The sequence below is a fragment of the Pyricularia grisea genome, chromosome I (genome assembly GCF_004355905.1).
Source record: "Pyricularia grisea strain NI907 chromosome I, whole genome shotgun sequence".
NCBI lineage: Eukaryota > Fungi > Ascomycota > Sordariomycetes > Magnaporthales > Pyriculariaceae > Pyricularia > Pyricularia grisea.
Genome location: NC_044973.1, coordinates 3,045,505 through 3,069,521, shown reverse-complemented (window position 1 = coordinate 3,069,521; position 24,017 = coordinate 3,045,505). Strand labels below are relative to the sequence as shown.

The window sequence follows — 24,017 nt, the reverse complement described above, 5'->3', positions numbered from 1 at the left end:
CCACTGCCCGTCGGATATGGGCCAGATTGGCCCAAGATGGTTAAAGAAAAAAAAGAAGGGTTGATAGGTAGGTACCTACCTAGTAATAATATGAATTTGGGCAATCTTAGCGAACATCAAGTTCGCCCAGGAGGGTTGACCAATCCCGTGGCAGCATGGGGAGGTTGCAGGTCGCAGGCCAAACACACCTCATGCAGGGAGCAAAGTAGAGTGAACGCCACCTGAAAAAGAAATCAATAATAACCCAAACCCGGGCCGTTATTGAGATTTTTTATTCTTGGTTCTCCTTGCTGTTGCTGCTGCTGCTGATGATGATGATGATACTACTCTATTTGTTCTTTTTTTAAACTCTGCTGAAGAATATTGATAGAAGAACCACCTGTAAAAAAAAAGGGAGGACAATCTTAAAATAAGAGTCAAGGGAGACTCTCTTCTTGGAAAGACAAGACCCAGATTTCGACGGTCGGTGTTCGTTTCCGCATAGCTCAGTTGAATGCAACCTTGGGCAATTGAATTACCGATACATCCATTAAGCGACACTCTATTCTAATTGGTCAAGTTGCGCATTTTACCCTCCTTATTCCCNCCCCCCATCCCTACCCGCTTTGATTTCATACCGGAACTTTAAGCAGACTAAGATAATAATATAGCAAGCACGAAAAAAGAGCCTCCAAAGAAAAGAAAAAGAAAAGAAAGAAAAAGGAAACTTCTTCGGTCAAGAAACGTCTTAGTGTAATAATGTAATCCCAAGAATAACAAAATCAGAAACTCGCTTGGAGGAAAGCGAAGGTGAAGAAGCAAAAAAGTAAAAGAGTAAAAGGCAAGCGATAGAAAAAAAAAAAAAAACGGGCCCCGGGTTTTGGGGAGCAACAAGAAACAAAACAGGGACCCGTCATGCTCACGTTGTGCCGGGCCTTCTAGAAGCTGACAATTAGTTGGCTTTCTTTTGCTTCTTTCTTCCTTAGGTCCTACTCGCAACATTTCTCCGCCTCATGCGAGACTATGTGGCGGCTGGGGTGTTATATTAAAGAGAGGGAAAAGAATATAGGGGGAAAAGATTAGCGGGAAATGAATTAGAAAAACGAAGGACTTTGGGATTTCATGGCCCTTTGCTACAGAAGAAGATAGCCATCGAAGGACAGAGAAGGTAAGTACAAAAAAAAAAAGGTGTGGATTATGCACAGAAGACAGCCATGTTTCTCCTCGTGTCACTTTCTGTAGAAGCAATAGACATGCAAACAAAAACAAAAAAAAAAAAGATATGCCCAGGAAAATTAATATATACTTGTTTTTTCAAGGAAGTCTTCTCGAAGCATGAACGTCAAACCAGGATTAAAAGAAAACAAAAAGAAGCTGGCATGACGTTTCCCCCCCGTCTCCTCCTCTCCACCCTCAAGATGATGAGCGACCAAAAGAGCAGGGGAATCAAAACAATCCCAAGGAATCAAAAAGAAAAATATTTGGATAAAGAAAGTAAAAAAAAGGAACCCAAGAGAGAAGGAGAAGAGAGTCAACTTGGACTGGTCACGAGCGCGGGTACCTTTCCAGTGGCTTTTCTTTTCTTTCTTTCCCCCCCTCCCCCAATGGCATTATAGGGATATATAGAGATGATACTATTGAAATGGGCTGATAATCCGTCGGCCCGTCTTAAAATACCCTCCTCGTATTTCCCCAAGGAGAGAGGTACACTGACGATTCTTGAGAAAAAAAAATGTCGGATAAAAAGAAATAAAAATAAAAATAAAAATAATAAAAAATACCCATGGGGTAGCGATTTACCGGTTATACCCCCAATTGTCTTTTTGAAACGTTCGTTACGAGCTTGGCAACAGGGCAAGAACGGCTTCCCCGTGAATGATATATTATATTATGCCCTGATATGATAACCGGGAAAAGGCCAAGAGCTCCCTTCCCACCCCCATTCAACAATCGGTGACAAATACCGACAAGAAAAAAAACATCAAAAGAGGCAATGGAAACGAGAAAAAGAATCTTGTCATCGCCGTCGCCGCCGTCGCGTCTCCACTAAACTGGTGGCAAAAGCTCCGTGGAAGTACCTACCTGCTTGGGGAGGAGTTGTGATCACGGATGATATGCCGTGGAAGAGGAGACTTTTTTGTTTGTTTCTTGTTTCCCCCCCGTTGCGCATTAACTCCAATTAGTTTCACCTGTCTCGCATCGCATGACCCTGATCTCGCAAAACAAAAAATACACATGGGTTGTTCTTGTGCTACTGTAGAATGTGCCTTGCCGGTCCCGAAGAGCCGCACAATATCCGATGTAGACAGAGCTGAGGCTCAACCAGCGACGTCCAGTGGGCCAGGTGTTGCGGGAGGGGACACTTGGATTGTAGAATAATACCCTGGAACCTGGAGTGAGAATGAGAGAATGGGCAAATAACTTACACAAAACCATTAGATAGATGATCATGTCATGTGTGTGTGTGTGTATCATCAAGTCCCTCTCGCCAAACTTAGACCACAAGGAGCAAATGTATGGGTACCACCGAGCAAGTATGTCAAGTAAAGCATGTGACGTGATGTGAACCATGATAAATATATTTTGAAAGAGTAAAGAAAGAGAATCTTCCTTGCGAAAGACAAGTTCCTCTAATCCGATGGTTAAAACTCAAAGCCTCGCTAACGTCCCGAATGTTTGTAATGTAATGATCCACGAAAAAAAAAAAAAAAGAACGCCCATCTTCCATTCCAAAATGACCCGTTAAGGAGATCAACTTGCTGTAGCAGGTATGTGAACGACACCAAACATGATAAATGAACTGCCCAAACGTTACAAAATACCCAATGTTTGCACAACCAGCCATGCCCCCAAACCTGCAAGGCAGGAGAACAGACGGCCCAGGTTGTGCTCCAGAACTCCCATCATTATGCCGCTCGAGTTGCGTATATAGTCATCAGCCAACAGACAAAATAAGAAGAAAGAGAAACAGGACAAAACGACCATGAGAAATCGCTACAAGATAGGGTATGAAGAATGACGAATGACGACACCAAGCCAAATAACCACCGACAAACAATATGAGGATAAAATGTCCAAACATACAATTCCCACAAGATCAAGAACTCCCACAGCGAGATTCGTATAGAACTTGAGAGCCTTGACAAATGATCATCCACAACTTCAAGGGAGATTCACCTCAAAGGTAAATGTCACCGCCTTCGCCCGCCACCCATCGCCTCCATGCCTCGTCGTAGGCATCTTCTAGATCTCTCACCCAACGTTTGGTATCGAATAATGCACAGCCGAACTTGCTGTCCCAGAGAAGCTTTCTCAGCTCGGCAAGACGGCCAGATCCCTCACCGTACCCCCTCTCAACGTTGGCTCGGTACGTGAGTCCATTGGCAAGACTGACTGCCGACTCCTCGTAGTCCTTTTCGTCGGATGCTATAAGGTCTGTCGCAGCACGAGTTCCCTCATCTGACTTTGGTAGAGCACCCTTGAGAATCGAGGCTGCCATGCGCGAGCACATCTTGTATTCATATCGAGGCAAGGTAAGAAGAGGTGTGCTAGACCAGAGGATATCCGCTGCTGTTGTGTGCGCATTGCATTCAGGGGTGTCAAGGAACAAGTCGCAGACGCGGGCACGCGAGATGTGTTGCTGCTTTGGTGCGACGTCTGTGAATATGATACGGCTTGCCACCTTCTCACCCGCCCAGGCCCTGGCCGTGTTCCGCAAGTTGCACTCGCCTAGTTCAGGAAAGCGAAGAAGCCACAGTACGGCCTTGGGAACCTGAGACAAAATCCTCAGCCAGGTTCTGAAGGTTGTCGGGTCGATCTATCACGATGAAAGTTAGCAGGCAACCACTTTGACGGCATATCGACTTCTCCAACTCACCTTGTACAGCTGGTTGAAGTTGCCCAGGATGATGGCGTCGTCAGGCAAGTTGGGGAATATTTCCTTGCGCATTTTCCAGCGCCTTGCCTGCTCATCTTCCCAAGTCAACTTCCTGTCGTCGTCTGCATCAGACGACTGCGCATGGTCACAGCAGAAGAAAGTATCCCGACAGTAAATAATGTTCTCTGAGTATATCCACTCGCCCTTGTCTTCATCACCTTCATCGCGGAATATATCCTGTACATCGACATTACGCCTGTAGGGTCGCAGTGTCGAGGGCGGGACGGCTGTTGTATCGGCCAATAGATAATCACACCACTCTGCCCCCAGGGTTCCGGCAAAGCCCATGAATGACATCTGTATCGGGGCGGGACGAGCAGCGAATATCTCGTTACGTGCCCCACGAGTGTAGCCGTTTAGGTTGACCAGAATATGGATGTTATCCCGCGCAATCTGGTCGACAAGTCGTTCAGATGACCAGTTGCTCACATCTCGAAAAACCGGCGCCTCTCGTTCAATCTGCTGTCGGTGTATTGACTTGTCGCTGGCCGTGGTTGCATAGCAGTGGGCTTTGACACGTGACTGATCGTGAAGGCCGAAAACAGACTGCATCAAGTGCGCCAGTGGATGGTTGTTAAAGTCCGAGGAAAGATACCCAACGTTGAGATATGGCTGGGGTGGTGGTGGAGGCTGGTAGACGGTACTGGGCAGCCAATGCGAGCGTAGTGTTGAGGCAGAAATACGATGTGCGTTCCGCTGCGAGATCATGCGGATATCCCGAGCCATCAAGGGACAGGTAAAAGTGTGGAATGGCAGTACCGTTGGCGCCGTGGGCACTGAAAGGCTGCCGGGTAGGCGTGCCCGAGCATATCCCTCGGGCGATTCTCGGCCCTTGACATACTTGTCAATGTACCAATTCCTCATGGACACCCTCGTTGACCTTTCGATCAGACGAAGTATCCGGGAGCCCTCCCACACCAGCCCATTCCATTTGCGCAGCTCGGCCTCCAAATCGAATTCCCTACTCACCAGCTTGTCGAGCTGGACCTTGAGTAGCTTGATGACAGCTTCCTGCAAAGTCCCATGGCCCCAGGATGAAGACTCATTGAGCTGACGCTTGACGATTTCTGTGACACGTTTCATCAAGCCGCTGCCCTGCGGATTCTGCCGCACGTCTCTGAGCATGCCATCCTCGTCCACATGCCAGCGATCAAACTTTCCGCCATACAAATAGACGCCTCCCCTGCCTTTCCAATCGCAAACAGAATTCAGCGCAGTCGATAGTCCGCAGACGGCTTCGGCGAAGTTCGGGTTTGCGTCCACAGCACGCCTATAGTACATGACGGCGTCATGAATACGGCCACGATCTTTGACAGCGTTCGCCAGGTTCGTGAGAGCAATGTCGAAATTCCCATCGCAGTTAACTGCGCGCTCATACATTTGAATTGCCATGTCTAGCTGTCCAATATCCTTGAGCAGGCTACCGAGATTCGTGTGCAGGTGCACATGGTTCGGATCTATTGTCAGGCCGTATCGGTAGTAAAGCAGCGCCAACTCGAGCCCGCTGCCGCGGACAATGCCGGGAATATGTTGCACGAGTGCAGCAGACTCTGCCGAAAGTGGCTCTGCCTGCGTTGACGATTGCTGAACACTCGCGAGCAGTATACCTACGTTGTTGGCCGTCGATGGGCTTTCTTGCAGTGAAAGTGACAGATAGTAGAGCGCCAAGATATCACCCACCCCTGAGGGCTGTCCTCCCTGCCCAAGCGGCAGTCCACCGCTCGACATTGAGTCCTGGAAAATCTTAGCCAGTGATAGCAATGAGTTGCTGGTCGTAGTTATTGTCGATGCTCGATGCTTTCCTTCGCCGATATAGCGCAAGCCGGGGAGTTGGCCGCGGGTACCTGCAAACAAAATGTCGGCTGTGCGCTTTGCCTTTTCTGGAGGTAGGAGCATAGGGCTTGGCTTCTGGCCAGTGGCTCGAACCGCGTTGAAGGCCATCCGTGGTGATAATGCAGCCTGAATTTCGCGAATCAGGTTCTGGATTCCTGGGGCTTTCCTGCCAATGGCGATCATGACTACCTCCTCGAACGCCTCCGATGCCTTTTCAATCTCCTTCAGGGCGTAAAGCATGTTCCCTTTGGCGTGTACTAATAGAAGCATGCGTCCGTTGTCGTGGCCGGGAATCATGTAGCCACTTGATCCGAAGCCTGGCTGACTTACGCTGGCGGGGGATGGGAAAGACTTTGCAAGTTCATCGTTACAATTAGAAGATCCAGGCTGTGGCATGCGCAACATTTGCTGTACGTTGCCGATGATATCCACAGCCTGCCTGCTGCGTTGACTTGAGCAAAGTAGTCCGACGAGATGTTCTACTGCTTCAAGGTACGCGGGGCGAATGTTGACAGCATCAAGCCAATGCTTTTCTGCCTCATCATGCCTGTTGAGGCAGTAAAGGGTAGCTGCAATATTTGAGATGGCTTCCACATGACTGTATCGCAGTATAACTTGTTAGTAAGGGTACCATGGCCAAGTTTAGCGTGAACAAGAAGTAGACTCATGCTTAGCTGAGACACTGGAGAAAACCCAGCGGGTAAGGGGTGGAACTGTACTGACCGAGCCTCCAAATTCACAATCCTTTGGAACCAATCCAGAGCCTCCTCATAATGCTCCAGTCCATAATGCAAACACCCACCAAGTAGCATACCATCTATCCACTTCCATCCACTTTGCTCACACAGATTGGTGAGCATCTCGAGGGAATGCCTAGCGCCATTGACAGGAGACGGTAGCTCCAGGGGGCTGAGACCCGTACCATGATAAAGCTTGCCAGCGTACGAGAAATTAGGTTGGTTCGAGTTAACAAACACACTACCGTTCGCATGTGCGGCTGATATTTGTCGCGAGTTGATAGAGGACACAAGCTGTTTCGGCACAGTCGGAAACACAACCATCTTGGAGGACCCTTTGAGACCGGACATGGATTTGCCATAGTGAGCCTGCTTCGTCTTGTTCAGATGATCAATCAGTGTAGCGTAGGTTCTGTGGGCAAGACTGAGAGCTTTGTCCTTGAACTGTGCGGGGGTAGACACGTCGCCTTGCAGGCCGAGATGGCCGCCGTTAGGCGAAAGTTGGTCCAAGACACCTTGAGGAGACGGCAGAGTATTTTGAAGCTGCTGCGCCATGCTAGGGTCTGGATCAAACCCGGACAGTAAAGACCCGCGCATTGACGAGCCCTGGCCGAAAAAGTTGCCCATAAGCGGGTGGTGCATCGATTGCTGATTGGGCATGTAGGCGGCATCGACAACCGCATTCTGAGGAATATAGCCTAAGTTGGACAGGGGGACTTGGCGACTATAGTCTGAGACTCCCGTGTCCCTCCAGACGGGTGGAGGAGTGAACCCAGCAGGGTTGAAAGCCGTGCTACCCATTTTTTGCTGGTACGCTGGCCTGAAAGCATTTTGTAACCTTGGATCGCAGCCGTATAAATGCTGAGGGTAATAAGGCACCGAGTTTCCCTCGGACAAATGGGAGCCATCAGGCTGTATTGACTGACCCAAATTCCATCCCGCAGGCTGAGAATCGAAGTTGCTTGGCTGGTTTTGTGGTTGGTATTGCCAGCTCGAGGTAGGTTGTAATGCCATCTGTCTGTTGTTGAGTGTGGCGGGCTGTGAGCAGGTCTGCACAAATGCCGTAGGGTAGATTTTCGAGTTCGCCGGTATTATGAGTTGCTTCAGCGGTGGTGGCCCGAACGTGCCAGCCGGTGACCCATCGTAACCCGCATCTATCGTGCCGCTCGGAGTTTTCCTCCGTAGCTGGTGTTGGCTATGCTCCGCCTGGCGTTGTATGTGGTCTAGGTTGAATGAACCTGTCGGCTGGCTATGGTACGGCGATTGAGCAGGCTGCGAGCTGCGTATGGGAAATGCCGTCGGGGCCCGGTTGCCATTCGGATACTGATTAGATGACCTCGGTTGTTGACGCTGGTATGAGCGCTGGGCCATGTAACCGGGCCTAATGTTGGATAAAGGCGAGATCTGGTCGAGGTGATCGATATGGGGGTCGAGGTGAGGCGGAGTGGGCACCATTTGGTGCATCTGGACTAGGGGTAACATGGTTTTGTTCGGGGGTATCTCGAGATACAAATGAAGGTGGAACGGCTAGAAAAGGCACAAATGTTGTATTCGGCGGAATTGGCGGCTTCCGACCAGAATGTCGCTGCTGCTTGGTTAGAGCATTGCCGAACTATGCAGACTGTCTAATGAACATCTGGGCCTCTGCGGCGGCAGACCGGAGTCGGCGCCTAAGCCAGAGAGAAAGAGAGAGAGAAAAGGCCGTCGGAACTGCTTGCGCAGCAAAAGATCTTTTCCCCGCTGCTGCTGGTCGGCGACGTCTTAAAGAAATCGCCGAACGCCGATTCTGCCTCTCTCGCTGTGGACTGGAACTGAACCCGACTGAACAGCACCAGGCGGCCACGGCGACGCCAGAGGCTCCACCACCCGGGAGAGAGGGAAAATTTTGCAAGAGGTCGTCTGTCGATGCTGTCTGGGTAATCTAGTTGAATTTTGCCTCGGGACCGGTCGGTGTCGGTCAGGTATCGGTAGGAATCGCGAGAAAGATAGATCAATAACGGCGGGGCTCCAGCTGGCGACGGTTATGTTTAGCGGGGACCACGAGGTTTACGTAGTACGTAGTAATAGACAACAAACTGAGTCCTTTCGAAGTGGACCGCTCGGGTGGCAGGCGAGTGGAAGGGAATCGATTAGAAGCTGTGACTCCGCCCGCTATAGAAGGTGTGCAGTGACGGTGGGATCGATCCACGACAAGTCGGCTGGGGCGGAGGGGCGGGCTAGGCTAGTGGGTTTTAGCGGAGTTCCTGACACCGGGAGCCACTGGGCTGCAGGGCAGAGTGACAGGGAAGAGTCCACCACCTAGCTCATCGACTAGCGGTGGGTTCCAGCTGTGACGAAAACTTAAGTTAAGATACATACAACTTTTCTGTCAATACGGGCAAGCGGCAATCAAACAATCCACAAAAAACATGACCATAAATTACCAAAAGCAGCGTCGCATTTAACCAGCGTGTGCCTGCTGTGGGGTGTTTGCTGGCACCAACCAAGGCCCGGGACAGGTTTGCTACGTAGGAAGTTGGATGTTTGGAAACGGCGTTTCTGCGGCGCACGCGAGCTATTAAATGTCCTGCTGTGTTTTATGTGTGTGTGCGGGTAGGTGGGTGAGTGAGTGAGTGTATGTGTCTGACGAATGCGTTGCCCTGTGTGGAGGTCAAGTCAATTTACGCCAGTAGACTACAGTGGCAGGAACATGTCGGTTCGCGCGTGGGAGGCTGCAGGATTAGTGTCGCTGGGGGCTGCAGGCCAAGTACCAGTCATTTCGTGTGGCTCTTAATCCCGGCACCTCGCTGTGGTTGCACTCTCCGGAAAGTGTGGATGGGATTGCGTGGCAGGTATTAGCAGGGCTTGCAGGGCTTACTACTATCCTTCCTGCCTGATCCACCGACGACTGTGGATTTTTTTTTTGTGAAAGGCTAGACTATCCGTAGACGGGTGATCCGCACATTTTACGATGGAATGAATCTTGGGACTCCATTTGGGTCCATATGCTTTGCATCCTAGTCAGTCAGAGAAAGAGTAAGACCAAGCAACCAAGGTAAGATGACCTGGTACAGCCTGTCATCGGCAACCGTGAATAGATTTTGCGAACGCTTAAAAAGTATACTATAGTATGTGTTATGCACCTCATGTTCCCCCGAGTCAATACATACACACCTTAAAGGAAATAAAGTGCACAAGCAGGATGTTACCTTTATTCTTTCATGTATTTGTTTTCACCAACGCTCAGGTGAACACGAGGATGGCTTGGATGAGGCGGCAAATGCATCCCTAGTAAAGTCATAATTCGGCGACGTGCATCAGGTGCGTGAGACAAGACCACCGGCCCCAGCAGGCATGCCAACCGACGGGAATCGGGGTCTCGAATAAAAAACCGCAAGAATGGCGTGCCCGCGGGTACGTGCCATGTCAGCCTCTGTCTCAAGCCACTCATCTACAAGGAAATATTTAATACGGATTACGGGGATCAAAAATAAAACGCCTTAGGGAACTACAAGCCAAAATGAATGAATGGCTTGATGTATACCAGCTCCTGATCGATACGGAAGTACGGATGTTGAAAAAGAAAGCAAGAAAGGAAAACAAATAGAACTAAACTTTCCAACCACCGTCCGTTGACACTGAGGCTTCTTGATGGCGTACGCTCAACCACAGCCCGCAAGCGAGCGACATGAAAATCATAACAAAAAAAAAAAAAAAAAGCCCGGAGAAAGCATAGCAAGTGGAGGTGGTTGCAGCCATCAGGAAGCAAGATCCAAGTAAGATGTGACCAGAACAGGAATTGGTGTGACAGCGCCGCCCCTCGCAGAACGGCAGGGTTCACTTTGATTCGGGTGGGCTAAAGTGCGTATTGCAACCGCTTGGCTGCCGCCGTTATCCTGCAACCAGGGATGGGGGTGGTCCAATCACACGCTTTCCGCCAGCTTCCAACCACTGGGCTGATTTCTATATTCGTCGACACCTGCAGGCAACGGGCGGTATTAAAAGCCCTTTTTCTTCTTTTTCTTGGTTCCCAAAGTAACACTAATCACGCTGGACATCACCATCGGGGGACATATCTGCATGCAAATGTGCTAGAATATATACAACTGTACTATTAAAAAAATTGATTACGAACAGGAGACTTTGAGACCGACTCCACGGTTGTCAAATCACATACGCGCCGTCAAATGGAGATGTGCAGTTCTCGACCTCCAAGAAACGAGGGGGATCTGGAGCCAAGTGGACCACAGGTGAAAATGCCTAAGTGATCGGCGCCCCACGGACATACAACAAAAAGATTGTCTTGCTTTGAAAGTTTCGTCAAGCAATGTTAGATCCAAGGTCATGCTGGGCTGTTTGTTCTTGGTTGGTTAGTCATGTACGAACGGCTACTCCGTGGCTCTCGATTCGACTAGAATGTGCTGATGATCATTCAGCCTGTCGATCTGACCTGGATTTCGTCACAACACCGTAAGAATTTTGAAGCAAGGGTTGCATGGATTCAAGTAATTGCATTTTAATACAAGCAGTTAGCTACTATGCTATACTGCTGTCGTCCTCGTAGGGAATAAAGCGTCAAGGAGATTTACCATGACACCATCAAAGCAGCATTGGTGTTCTGAGGATTGTCCTACCAAGTTATTATATCGGCGCGCTCCGGCATGAATTGTGATAGTTTATTCCACTTCCTTCAGCTTCTCTCCCACTTCCCGGCTTTGCAATTCTGGTTGACCTACCTTCCAATCATGCAGCCGCCAATGAAAAAAAAAAAAAAAAAAAAAAAAAAAAAAAAAAAAAAACCAAGTCCAGAGAATGAAATTGTTGGCTGCTGAAAAGGACCATCACTTCCACTGCCGTAGCCAAGAAGTCACGGTGAGTAGGCGAGCCGGTATCAATCTTCCTAGGCACCAAAATTGAGACAGCAACGGGAGAGCTTTCGCTGTTTCAGAGTGTAGGCCAGGTAAGGGGATTTGTCAACAAGAGGCGGAATCACAGTCACTAGGAACCAGGTGAGAAGACGGCACAGAAACCTGTCTGGACCAGGTCATGTTCTGTTCAGCATTCGTTATTTCAGAAACCCGAAACGTCGTGAAACCCATTTTGTTTGCCGCGGCTGGACATTTCAGTCCCAAAGCAAGCCCGAACTCCAACCGATGCCCTAGAAAAAAACCAAGTCGCCCAATATCATATCGTTTACTCCTCGGGGACTGTAATTCATTGTCAGCCACGACTCGGTGGAACTGCTTGCGCAACAGGAAGGTAGCTTACTGTCAATCTCGCCAGCATCGATGGCGTCGGTGATCTCACGCGGGCTCTTTCCGTCAACCTGGCAGCCGACACTGTAGGCAGTTCCGAGAATCTCCTTAACGCAACCAGCGAGGTCCTTAGAGAAAGACTTGAACTTCATCGTCCTGGCGATCTCGATGATCTCGTCGAGGGCGACAGACTTGTTGTGCTTGATGTTCTTCTCCTTCTTGCGGTCACGCGGGGGCTCCTTGAGAGCCCTGATGATGAGCGACGAGGCGGTGGGCACGACCGAGACGGCGGCCTGACGGTTCTGGATGGTGAGCTTGACGGTGACACGGAGACCCTTCTGTATGTTAGGGAACGAGGTTAGTTGGTTAGCGCAGTCCCATAACAAGCGAACAAGAAACCTAAGCTGTGGGAGATTCCGTACCCAGTCGCCGGTAGCCTTGGCGATATCTTCTCCGACCTTCTTGGGCGACAGACCCAGAGGACCGATCTTGGGCGCCAGAGCTGATGAAGCACCGACCTCACCACCAGTGGCCCTAAGGTGGCTGTTGTTTTCCCATATCGCTAGTCAGTATCCGAATGCCTAAGCAATTCGTTCGTACTGCCGCCCTCAAGAGGCTACGCGACGGGTCATTTCGTACATCACCTTGACCTCATTGGGATCGAACTTGGGGGCTGCGAACAAGAAAATGTTAGTTGATTGAACCAATTTCTGTCTTGAGGGCGCGATCTATACATACGCATATTGACGGTATTTTTGGTGGTGATATGTGTGGTGTTCAGATGTCGCCGGGAAAGTACGAGGAACGAACGAACGTTAGTTAACTGAAGCTCGGGAGACAATTTTTCTACTTTTGCGCGACTGTGTGGGCAACAAGGGCAGAATTTCGAGTGGGGGTGAACGATCACACCGCCACATAGCCACAATGTGGCTCAATTATTTGTGGAATCGGATGTTAGCCTCAGCTTATCGCGCTTCTATGAGGTCTTCACTGATAAAATCACATGAGACCATGTGACTTCTCATTTTCCCTCCTATCTTGCATCGCTATATGCAGAACTAGAGGTAATTGCTTGGTATTCAATTTAATGGGCAAGTTCTGCGGACTCGATTGAGGACGGACAGTCTGGCAAATTTGATTTATGCGATCGAGGTCAAACGGTAAAAAAAAACCTCGATATTTGGTTGTGTTCATATGCATTCATTGTTCACGCTCGTCAAATAAACGGAGGTATTTCATGTACAACATCTGCCAATCAAGTTGGAGCAAAGTAAACACGGCCCCTAATAACAAGTCAAGTATATTTCCCATAGACCAAACTCCGCTCAATATCATTATGAAGACGCCAATAAACCCTATCCCAGCAGTCCGAATTTATTGATACGGCCGAAGCTAAGAAAAACAAAAATAAGTCAGCTCATTTTCCAACCAAAAGCCAGAATCGCATTTTAGGGAGAAATGCACTTACATCCAGAGTCATGGTTCTTGAACTATTCACGTCCTGATCACGATAAACGCCGACCAAGCTCTCACTGTCCTGGAACAAACCAGGCTTCAGTGAAATAACGATGAACTGCATGCCAGGCCCTGCATGTTCCCGAATGTACTTTTTGATCTTGTCGACGTTTGCATTATCCAGTGCTGCATCCACCTCGTCCAGAACAAAGAAGGGGCTGGGCTGAAAGCTGTGAATAGCAAACAACAGCGCCATGGCAGCCATGGTCTTCTCACCACCAGATAAATGTTCCATGTCTCGGAATCGCTTCAGCGGCGGCATTGCATGATACTTGATACCGGACAGATACGGCGTATCCGTGTCCTCTTCAATGTCGAGGTAAGCCTGTCCACCTAGCGGGTACGCGTCGGAGCGCGTGAGTTCTTTGTAGACGCTGGAGATTTGCTCTTGAATGTGTTTGAACGCCTTGTCAAATTTTTCGAAGCGAAGGTTCTTGATTTTCTCGAACGCTTCATGGGCGTTCTTATACGCAACCTTAGCATCCTGAAACTCTGTGTCAGTTTGCTTGAGTCTCGTTTCGACCGTTTCCAAACGCTCAACTGCACGCATGTTTGGATTAAGCTTTTCGAGCTCGGCGTTGAGTTCTGAGATCTTGCGCTCCAGTTGCTCTTCGATGCCGTCTTCGTCAGACTGTACAGAGTTGATTGGTCAGCGTGGCGTCTATAAACAGCACGGAAAAAGTTCGTGACTTACATCTCGTAGGTCCTCTGGTAGGTTGTCGTAGTCGATTGCTATTCCATGATCATTCATAGCAGCTTCCATAGCACCATCGTCCTCATCATCCACATCCATGGCATCGGGGTCCTGATTCAGGATCTCATCTTCGTCGGGAAGATCGTCAAGGGAGCCCTCCTTGAGGGGAACTTGTATCCTCTCAAGTTTGCACCTCCGAAGCAAGGAGAACTTTTGGGCACTGTTCTTCTGCACCTCGGTCTCCAGGGCATCTATTGCTTTCTGCCTGGCATCAATGTCCTTGGTCCTTTTTTGGACTTCGGACCTGGCTTCTTGAGCTTTGACGACCTTCTCCTTGTGCTCTTCCTTGAGACCCTCGAGGTTTTCTCTCAATTGTGCCAATTCAGTGTTCAACGTTTCAATGTTGTCCTGGATGGTCGCCTCCTCCTGGCTGTAGATCTCAATGTTGGCCTCCAACCTGTTGACCTCGCGCTGTATCGCTTGGAGTCGCTGCTCAGTGTTAGCAAGCCGCGACTCCTCGAACTTCAGCGTTGTGGACAATTTCGATTGCTGATCTCCGAATTTGCTGCGCTCTGAGGCAGCTTGGGCCTCCAGATTTCCCCTTTGCTCCTCGTACGCGCGAATATCACTGTATCCGAGTCTTTTACAGAAATCGGCAAAAATTTTGTCTTCCACATCCGCAATGGCTTTTCGGAACCTCTCAACAGCTTTGCGAGCGGTGTCAACCTCGCCAGATTTCTCCTGGGCTTTATTCTCCCAATCGGCAAGTTGTGCTTCCGCGTGTTCCAGCTCTCTTTGCTTGCTTTGGAGGTTCTTTTTCAAAGCTTGCAACTCCTGCCGGTCACCCCTGACACTCCTCTCCAGCGCGGCTAGTTCCTCTCGGATCCCGTCTCTGTCGCGTAGTTGCATATCGCGCTGATACAACTGCTCGAGTTCGCTTCGATACTCGGACGCTTTGTCCTTCAGCTGCTGCACGTCGACATCTTCGAAACGGCGCTTGTTGCCCTTGTTATCCGGCAAGCGTCCACCTGTCATCAGACCGCCCTTGTGAATGAGCTTGCCATCCAGAGTGACGGCCTTGACAGCTATCTTTTCGTCGTAACAGATTGACTTGGCAATATCGAAAGTGTCACAGACTATTGAACTGCCGCAGGCGTAGGCCATGGCCCGTTCAACAGACGGATCGAAGTCGATTGTGTCGATGACTAGGCGAACTCCAGCCTTGCCTTTCAGTGCCGCAAATGGGGTGCTCGCCTTGATATTGTCCAGCGGGATAAAATTCATGCGTGGTAAACGCTGCTTCTTGAGGTAATCTAGACACTCATCGACGACTTTGTTTGTCTCCACAACAATCGTGTCAAAGTCGTGACCGAGAGCAATGACAACAGCATCGGTGAATTTCTTCTGCTTTGGCCTACAGAGATCTCCAACACGGCCCTTCACTCCGGGGTATAGGCGTTTTAGATTTGATATTGTTTCTTTCATATTCCTCTCCTTGGCGGTCTGGCGTTGGCCAGCATCGGCTTCTTCAAGCCTCTTGAGGACTTCCCGGAGCTTCTCTTCTGTCTGAGTGCGCATCTGATTGATCCTGGTTCTCTCGGACTGAGCGTTGTTGAATGCTTTCTTTTTCTCCTCAATTTCCGCAGTCCGCGCGCGCTCAGTCTCTTGCAAGTCTGTCACAGATCTCTGAAGCATCTCAATTTCCGTGTTGAGCTTGTCCACGGTTGTCCGCGCCTGCTCAGTTTTCCGAGCCAGAATGGCGAGAGTCGCTTCGTCATTCTTGAGTTGCCTGGTCAAGACGTCCAACTTTGACTTGTTTTCCGCACTCTTAATGTCGGCTTGTCGGCGCAGGTCATCGTACTCCTTACGATCTTCATCACTCAACTCCTTGCCCTGGTTCTTCAGCTTTTCCTTCCATTGTGCCTCAAACCGTTGCTGGGCCTTTTCCACTTTGGCGAGTTCTTTTTTATACCTCTGGACATTCTCAGCGTACTCATCACGAGTTTTTGTAATGCTGTCCAGTTGTCGTTTGCGAGCCTCAACATTTTGGGAGGTTTCTCTGATTTTGGTCTCGACAGGAATCAAAAGGCTCTCCTCATCCTCAACGGCTTTCTCCTTCTCCTTAATGGCTCGCTCGACCTTGCCCACCTGACGACCGACAACTGCCTGCTCCCTTTGTGCAGCCTCGAGTTCTCTCTGGTACGCCTCCACGTTCCGGCGGAATTCTTTCAAATTCTCCTGGTGCTCGTTGATCTTTTCGTTTGACTTATCCATGATGCGCTGGTAGTGGTACAGCTTCCATAGAATCTGGGTCACCACTGCCTCGTCACGCTCTTCGGTCTTTTTCTGAAAGGCCTCGGCCTCTCGTTTTTGCTCCTGGTACTGCCTGATCTCCGAGTTGATGCCTCGCCTCCGATTCAGCATGAACGCCTGGTTCTCGGCGGCTTGTTCGAGGTCAGCCTTTAATTTCTCGTACTCTGGCTTGTGTTCAAGACTGCCGGATATTTGCTCGATTAACCTGGTGAGGTCTTGAGGAGACTGGTTCGCGATGGCTTCGACGTCACCCTGGAACACGAGAAAGTTTCGGGCTTTGATTAAGATATTCTCGGCCTCGAGCGCCTCATTATATGCCTGAGAAGTCACAACGCGCTCGTTGATGCGATATTCGCTGGCACCTTGGCTGGTGATCGAACGTTTCCATCTCTGCTCGTCACCGGCCTCGTCCTCATACACGGCCATTACCCAGGCAGTCTTCGGGTCGGTTCGTGTCGCTGGCTGAGACTCGTCGTCGCCGTTATGCGCGCCATTTGTGTGTCCATTGGTGTCGGGTGCCGCAGCCGAGCCATCTTCGTTGATCTTGGACGTCTTCATGACGCGACCACGGTATACGAGATCTTTTAGGTGGGTAGACCGCAGGTGACTCGACTTGATTCCCAGGACGAATGAAATAGCGTCCATGCTAACCGTCTGTAAGCAACACATCTTATGCGCAAGTAGATATAAAAAGTCTGGAAGCACCAGGCCACTTACGAGTTCGATTTGCCGGAGCCATTGGGGCCAATAATGGATGTGAAATACGAGTCACCAAAAAGCAATGTATGATGACCTTTGTAGGACTTGAAATCTGTTTGCAATCCATCAGAAATATGTCTAGGCTGGGTAGGGGTTATGGTGACAATGGCGACACATACTGAAAAGCTCAAGCCGCAAGAGCTTCCCCATCTTGGCGGGTTGTTGTCGCGCCGGCGCGCGACCACGATTAAGGTAAAGACAGTTGGACTAAAAGACAGAGCGCCTTCATGCGCAGAACACTGCGCAAAGAAGAAGTCCAATTATAGTCTTTCAAGATCAGCAACGCGTCGAGTAAAAGTCGTTGTTAAGGTGCATGGATGGTCAAGCAGTGGATTTGTCGGGTTACTGCCTGGTATCATGCACTGCAGACGCGCGAGGCAGCCAGAATTTACGCGACGACGCCATTTCTTAGTGGAGGGGAAACTCTAGCTCCCATGGGTCCTGGCGCAATGGCCAGACGTGTCGGGGTGAGAGTACGCACGGGCCTCATTGATGGATCTGACGTACCACGTACCCTTGGAATCTACCCTACCTGTTGCGAAATGTGGCTTGCGCAGTGCATGAGCCACATTTGACCTCGTCTCGCCGGTGTCAAGGTGGCTGGCTGACTAGGCTGCTTTCACCTTCAGGCCTGGATCCTTGGTTGGACCTTCCGTGCTGCAAGTGGGATTTGGATGAATGATCTCATCAGCATGTGAAAGACATCTGCCATGGTTCGTCCACGAGGACATGATTTCTCGAACCTCCCCGCGAAAAGGGCTTTGGCATTAACAGTGCATAGGCCATTGAAAAGACATTTATTAACAGAACCTTAAAACCTGTCACGCTTTTCTAATTATATTTTTGGAACGTTATGGTAGTTTTACCTGGACCAACCAGAATACACGCTCTGCACACGCATTTCCCTTCCAGCAACGATTGTAGCGAAGCGTGGCCGAAAACGGCTGCCCAAGCCCCTGTCACAAGCATCCATTTCCTCTTCTCAACTTCAAAGTAGCTTCATTCTTACCACGTCACATGGCCACTGCGCTCGCACCAACTTTGGCTCGAATCATCTGGCCCTTTTGGCATCCTTTAATCTGAAATTTTTAAGAACCCTCCAAAGACATTCCCTGGTTAAGCTATAACCACCCATATACCTACTTAGCAAAATAAGGGCTCTCGCAGGAGAACCCCGATCAAGTGCCAAGCTGCATTCCTCCACAACGTTGACCCCGACTTACACCAAGCGTTCGTCTTGCCCAACAAACTCTGGGGTCTAGCCTCTAGTCGACACTTGCATATGTACCAGCACTTGCGGTTCCGACAGATGTTAATCAATTAAAAAACAACCTCGAGATCTCATACTCGTTCATAATTCAGTGTACCTGTCCTCTTCAACTATTAGAGAATTTGAGGTATGTTATCAAAACTGTTACAACACTAGCAACTTCATCCTGACATTGAGGTGGACCCCTGCTTTCCCTTCCGCGTCCTTGGCAGCTATTGTACATACAGAAGGCGGCGACACTTGATTTTGTTGAATATTCTCTCATTGTTTGGGAGTTTTCTCAGAGACAAATCTTCGAGCAACGACCGCTGTTGCGGAAGTGCTAATCGTATATTTTTCCACAGTAGCGCCCTCTTCCCGACACAAACACTGCCGACGCACTCCACGACGTCATGGCGGATCCGGACATGAAGCCAGCGCCCATCCCCAAGTCCAAGTCGACAACGACTTTGACCTCCGATAGCGAGCCCGTCATGACACCAGACGACAGTACTGCATCTCCCTCACGGTCTCATCCCGATTCCTCGTCTCCACACGACAATGCAGAAGAGACTTGTGCCATCCTCCCCGAAACGCCTACCCTCAGCGCAACCACTCCGAAAAGCCCTAGGCTCTCGCGCAACCCATCTTTCTCTGGTAGTAGCTCGTATCAGGAAGACTGGGAGGCTCTTCCGCCCCTGGATCGTCTTACGGTCCTCGACCTGCTCGACAACTTTGCCCTTCCACACCAACTCGAACTTCACCTCGGCAAGATTCAAAAGGGCTTGAGCAAGTCGCGTCAGGCTATAAAGGCCCGTGGGCAGGTTGCGCGGGATCGCATGGTCGAAGAATGGCGGCAACGCATCCCCGCCGATGAACAGCTTGACCGCTACCGGAAGCGTATGCGAGACAGTGTAGACAAGCTCGGCCGGCGATGGAATGACACCAAGGTCGTGACGGCTCGCGAAAAGGTCTCGTTTATCTGCGGCGTCATGAACATTTTCATCAGCGGCTACCTAATGGGTGGCTTGCCTGAGTACATGCACTGGTGGTACACGCTGCAGATCTTTTATTTTCTGCCCATCAGGTACTACACCTACCATCGCAGGGGATACCACTACTTTCTTGCAGACTTGTGCTACTTTGTCAACTTCCTCTTGGTCTTAAGCATATGGTTCTTCCCCAACTCTAAACGGCTCTTCACCGCCGTTTACTGTCTCGCTTTTGGCAACAACGCGGTGGCCATCGTCATGTGGCGCAACAGTCTCGTTTTTCACAGCTTCGACAAGGTCACCTCGCTGTTTATCCACATAATGCCGTGTGCAACACTGCATTGCATGGTCCATCTAATCGACAAGGAACTCCAAGAAAAAATGTTCCCGGCGGTGTACCTGATCAGACACTCACCTCCCGGGTCTCCCACTGCTTATGCCAATGTTATCTCCATGCTCAGCTGGTCAACTATCCCCTATGCAATTTGGCAATTGTCTTACTACTTCTTCATCACTGTGAGGAGGCGCGAAAAGATTGCCGCCGGTCGCCCAACATCCTTCACCTGGCTGCGCAAGTCATACTCCAAGACCTGGATTGGACGCATTGTTCTAGGGCTACCAGACGTGCTCCAGGAACCGGCATTCATGCTGATACAATACTCATACGCCGTTCTGACAATGCTCCCTTGCCCGATCTGGTTCTACAGCCGCTATGCATCCGCCGGCTTCCTGATGTTCGTCTTTGCCTGGTCCGTATACAATGGTGCCACCTACTACATCGACGTCTTTGGGAAACGCTTCCAGAAGGAGCTTGAGGCGATGAGAGCCGAGGTGGCCAAGTGGCAAAGCCATCCAGATATCGGCAGCTCAATGGGTAGCCCTAGCATGGGACCCAACGTAGAGTCGGCAGACGAGGCCGAGGACGAGGCGCTCTTGTCACCCGAGGCGACCAAGAGGGGTCCTCGTGATTCCGTCAACTCCATGTCGTTGCTAAGCGGCGAGGCGGAAATCTTGGCAACAGGCGTGGACAGCAGTGCGAAGGACGTTGCCCGTGAGCGGAAGTAATGGATGGTTGCTGCGTTTGCGGTCTGATTTATTCAGTTCCATTTCCATTTTTTCTTTTTGCTTGTACTGTGTTTGCCTGCTCGTTTTTGTTGGCTGGCGTTGGCGTCTGGTTTGGCTTTTTATGGGGGAGGGTTCGACTACATTCTCTTGAGATTTATCCCGCCATTTTTCTTTTTTTTTTTTTTTTTGAAGCCCTCGACAAGACCGGTGGCAGTTGGACCCGTGACTTCAATAATGGGTTCTCGTTTTGTTTGCAGATGGTTGCCATTGGGGATTCCTAGGTTATTTGGTATCACAATTAACACTGGACTGTCAGAGATTCATGATGATTCAGGTTTCTTTACAATATACCCAATATCTTGTTTTAACTTCTTTTCTCGGGACGTTCCTTTGTAGACGTTAGGAGCCGAGGTGGCTACCTCCCTCCCTTACATGCGACATTTCCAACCTTCAAATTGTCAACTCAAGATTGTGTTTGGAATCGCGCATCACTGTTGTCTGCCAGACGGCGAGAAAAACCTTCTGTTCAAGTTTAGGTTTTGATCCTGGTATACTCCATCTATGCAAGTCCAACTCATGTCCCAGAAGAGATAGAATGGCACGATAGAAATGAACGTGAAAAAAATGGTATAAAGCAACGCTATGTTTCCATCCAGTACTAATGGTATCTCATCTGATTTCGAAGAAGAAGAAAAAAGTCAGACGATGCTTACACAGCCGCAACAGCAAGCTGTTAAAATAAAAGAAGAAAAAAGGTAATGGCCGAAAACACAATGATAGCAAGTAGAAGAGATTCTTCTTGCATCCCACCACACTACCTGATCGTGGACACATACCCGCCGCTTTGTGACAATCAGCGTATGATGCCCCAGTCTGACAATCGTCCCCCGCCGTCATTGTCATCTCTTGCTCCCGGTCTCCTCCCAAACAGATTCCAGAATCGTAATGTCTCATCGCCGGCACCAGTAACCACTACCCTGCCATCGGGACTCATCGCCAAGTACAGTACTCTATACGTGTGGCCCGTCAGGCTGGCGACTTGCGTCATACTAGGATACTTCCAGACTACTATTTGATTCTGGGAGTAACCGTGCGTGGACACGATCTCGTTTGAGTTCTTGGACCAGGCAATGTTGCATACCTGGCTGCCCGTGTCAATCTCATTCACGACCGTTCCGCGTAGCGTATCGTGAAATATGATTCGCCGGTCTGCCGTACCACCGCCGGAGGCCAACAACCCTCGCTGGTGAGGGGACCACGCGATTGCCTTTACCGCTGCTGTATGGTCTGAAAACTTCCAGAGAGGTGTGTCTGAAAGCCTGTCCCACACCATGAGTTTGTTGTCGTTTCCTCCGCTGGCCAGTTGCCCATCTTCGCAGTTCCACTTGAGGCCACAAACTTCCTGTTTGTGCCCAACAAGTTTCCTCATCCACTGGTCCGGTGCCCGCACATCGCGGTGGTATATTAACCTGTCCCGGGAGCCTGAGGTAAGAATGTGCGTGTTCCAGGCCAGCGACCCGACTCGAGCAGTATGGCCAGTCATGGTCCTTAACCTCCTAGACTTTTCGGCATCCCAAATCTGCACCAGGCCCTTGCCAGTCCCAATGGCAATATGCGTGCCTTTTTGTATCCAAGATACACTAGTGACAGTATCGTCTTCTAGAGTGCACAGCTTGTTGACGCGACTTGTCTGCGCGTTCCACATATAAACGCTCGAACCAAGTCCGACGCCGAGAACATTTGCACTGCCCCAGTCGACCAAGTTGAGATAAAAGTCGTCTGCTAGATCGGGCGCGTCAAGGACTTTATATGGTACCTTACTGACGGCCCTAGGTTGCCTGCGAGGACTCAGCAACATTTGTTGGCTGCCGAATCTCACTGGTGACAAGCTGTATATTTCGGCCCGCGTGTCCATGTTTGGCCCATGCCTACTTTGTGGAGTGCGGTTAGGAGTAGGGTGTCCGCCGAGACTGTTATGGTGTCGAGGTGACATGTATGAAAAAAGATTTTTGTGAGGAGTTGATGGAGTCAATGAGGCAGGTAGTGGTGGCGGATTGTGCGGGGGTGTCTGAGCTCTCGTGCCGTGGTGCACATTGGAACCTCTTGAAGATGCTTGGTCTGGAGAAAGCGCTGATGCTACCTGAGGGACAGAGTTCTCAAAGATCTCAGCACGTAGCAGGGTGGAATAAGTGCGGTTTGCCTCCTCAGCTATCAACAAGTGTTAGTGTCAAAACCCACATGATGACTGGGATGGAGAACCTACTCTTCTGGAAATGTAATTCGCCATGCGGAGTGCGTTTCTTTTGTCTAGATGGTGTTGCAGGTGAGCCATCTTCGTGAAGAAGGTTAAAACTGGCATGTAGGTCTTGTCCAGAGCGAGTTGGAATAAATCTGAATCGACATAACATCGTCAGCGTCTGACCTGCATTGGCAACTGTGGTCACCAGGGTATGAAGCGTACCTATCGCCTGTGATACGCTGTCGCTTCCTATGCGGACTCCCATTTGGTGTTGTTTCTCTTGATTGGCGACTCAACACTTCCCTGCGAAGGGCGTGGTTCGCAGCGTCAAGATCCAGGTCGTGCTGACTGCTGGCATCACTCAGCCTAGCTCCGTTGCGACCCCTACGCGCGCCTTGAGAGTCCCGATGGTTCCCGCCATCAAAGTGAGTACGATCGATGGCAGGCGGGGGAGTGCTAGCCCTGGCCCCGACAGCAGGACTGTTGGAGGCTCGTACTGTTCGTTTAGATGACGAAGCCAGGCCCAAGCTGACCGCGGCATCTCCATTGACGCCCATCGTGAGGGCAAAAGTGCTTGATTCGATGACTAGTCTCAGGGATGTATCCGGATCGCTTGGTTGATAATTCTGCTAGGCTAATAATATCGTCGTTGCGAATTCAGAGCTCTGTAATCCACGCCGACCTGTGGTACATGTGCTGAGAGCGATAAAAGTCCAGGGTCGAGGGGTTGTGTTTGCCTTCTTCCTAAGTATTGTAATAGATAATGGTCGTATTGTTGCTGTATGTGGTGCGCGACTATCGTTATCCCAGTATTGTCCAGCTCCTATCGCATGCACATGGTGTCCAGCTCGATCGGAGGCACAGTGGTCCAGGTCCAGGATGCAACGGTCGGAGAACTCGCTGGTATTCGGAGGTCGTCGGGGTGAGCACAGTAGTAGCACTTTGAAGCCTTGAGGAAGCAAAACTTAGGTATCTAGGCCATGTGTATGCTAGGCAGTTAGGAAAACGGCGAGGTCGAAGTTTGTTGCGATGCACGTTATTGCATGTGGCGATGTTGTTTTGAGAGGTGTAGGCAGTTCGACGATGGCGGCGGGAGTTGGATAAAGCGACGGGGCACTGGGCACGGGATTGGGGAAAGCTGGGAAGCAGGCGCGACTGTGAGGTGGGCGCTAACTGAATCCGGCTAGCGCGATTGTACAGCAAGCGTGTCTTGCCTGCTTGGCCGCCAAAACACAAGGGATCCACCACCCGCCACTACATTGCCCAAAGACACGCTGGGCTTGGGGGCCGAGCTCGTCCCTGTTGACGATGCAGATCCTCAAAGCTAACCCCCATGATTATCATGTTAATTTTTAGGGGAGTAAGTGCCTTTTTTGACCCTCACCTTAACATTTCATAATTGAAAACGGTAATCCTATCATGCCATATTTAGTTAAAATATTTCGCTGACTAGTTCAGGCACATCATTGAT

General features: G+C 50.0%; 5 protein-coding genes across 5 annotated transcripts; 1 reads left to right on the top strand and 4 right to left on the bottom strand.

Annotated features, from left to right (window-relative positions):
• Window positions 1-2,546: 2,546 nt before the first annotated feature.
• On the bottom strand, window positions 2,547-8,979 carry PgNI_05973 (uncharacterized protein). The gene is made up of 4 exons (XM_031126002.1): window positions 8,845-8,979; window positions 6,473-8,707; window positions 3,857-6,347; window positions 2,547-3,796 (listed from the first exon to the last, which is right to left on the bottom strand). The coding sequence occupies exons 2-4, from the start codon at window positions 7,966-7,968 to the stop codon at window positions 3,158-3,160; spliced, it is 4,626 nt and encodes a 1,541-aa protein (XP_030982868.1). The 5' UTR covers window positions 7,969-8,707; window positions 8,845-8,979; the 3' UTR covers window positions 2,547-3,157.
• Window positions 8,980-11,233: 2,254 nt separating this feature from the next.
• Window positions 11,234-12,554, bottom strand: PgNI_05972 (uncharacterized protein). The gene is made up of 5 exons (XM_031126001.1): window positions 12,459-12,554; window positions 12,360-12,393; window positions 12,143-12,263; window positions 11,734-12,058; window positions 11,234-11,672 (listed from the first exon to the last, which is right to left on the bottom strand). Exons 1-5 carry the CDS (start codon window positions 12,460-12,462, stop codon window positions 11,659-11,661), a joined length of 498 nt encoding a protein of 165 aa, XP_030982867.1. The 5' UTR covers window positions 12,463-12,554; the 3' UTR covers window positions 11,234-11,658.
• A 338-nt stretch (window positions 12,555-12,892) lies between these two features.
• PgNI_05971 (uncharacterized protein) lies at window positions 12,893-17,341 on the bottom strand. Its single transcript, XM_031126000.1, has 5 exons — window positions 17,121-17,341; window positions 16,960-17,053; window positions 13,930-16,888; window positions 13,189-13,866; window positions 12,893-13,112 (listed from the first exon to the last, which is right to left on the bottom strand). The coding sequence occupies exons 1-5, from the start codon at window positions 17,149-17,151 to the stop codon at window positions 13,095-13,097; spliced, it is 3,780 nt and encodes a 1,259-aa protein (XP_030982866.1). The 5' UTR covers window positions 17,152-17,341; the 3' UTR covers window positions 12,893-13,094.
• A 1,322-nt stretch (window positions 17,342-18,663) lies between these two features.
• On the top strand, window positions 18,664-20,307 carry PgNI_05970 (uncharacterized protein; the record flags this gene model as incomplete). Its single annotated transcript, XM_031125999.1, has 1 exon — window positions 18,664-20,307. The coding sequence occupies one exon, from the start codon at window positions 18,664-18,666 to the stop codon at window positions 20,305-20,307; it is 1,644 nt and encodes a 547-aa protein (XP_030982865.1).
• A 510-nt stretch (window positions 20,308-20,817) lies between these two features.
• PgNI_05969 (uncharacterized protein) lies at window positions 20,818-23,613 on the bottom strand. The gene is made up of 3 exons (XM_031125998.1): window positions 22,769-23,613; window positions 22,571-22,698; window positions 20,818-22,515 (listed from the first exon to the last, which is right to left on the bottom strand). The coding sequence occupies exons 1-3, from the start codon at window positions 23,101-23,103 to the stop codon at window positions 21,161-21,163; spliced, it is 1,818 nt and encodes a 605-aa protein (XP_030982096.1). The 5' UTR covers window positions 23,104-23,613; the 3' UTR covers window positions 20,818-21,160.
• Between the last annotated feature and the right edge of the window lie 404 nt (window positions 23,614-24,017).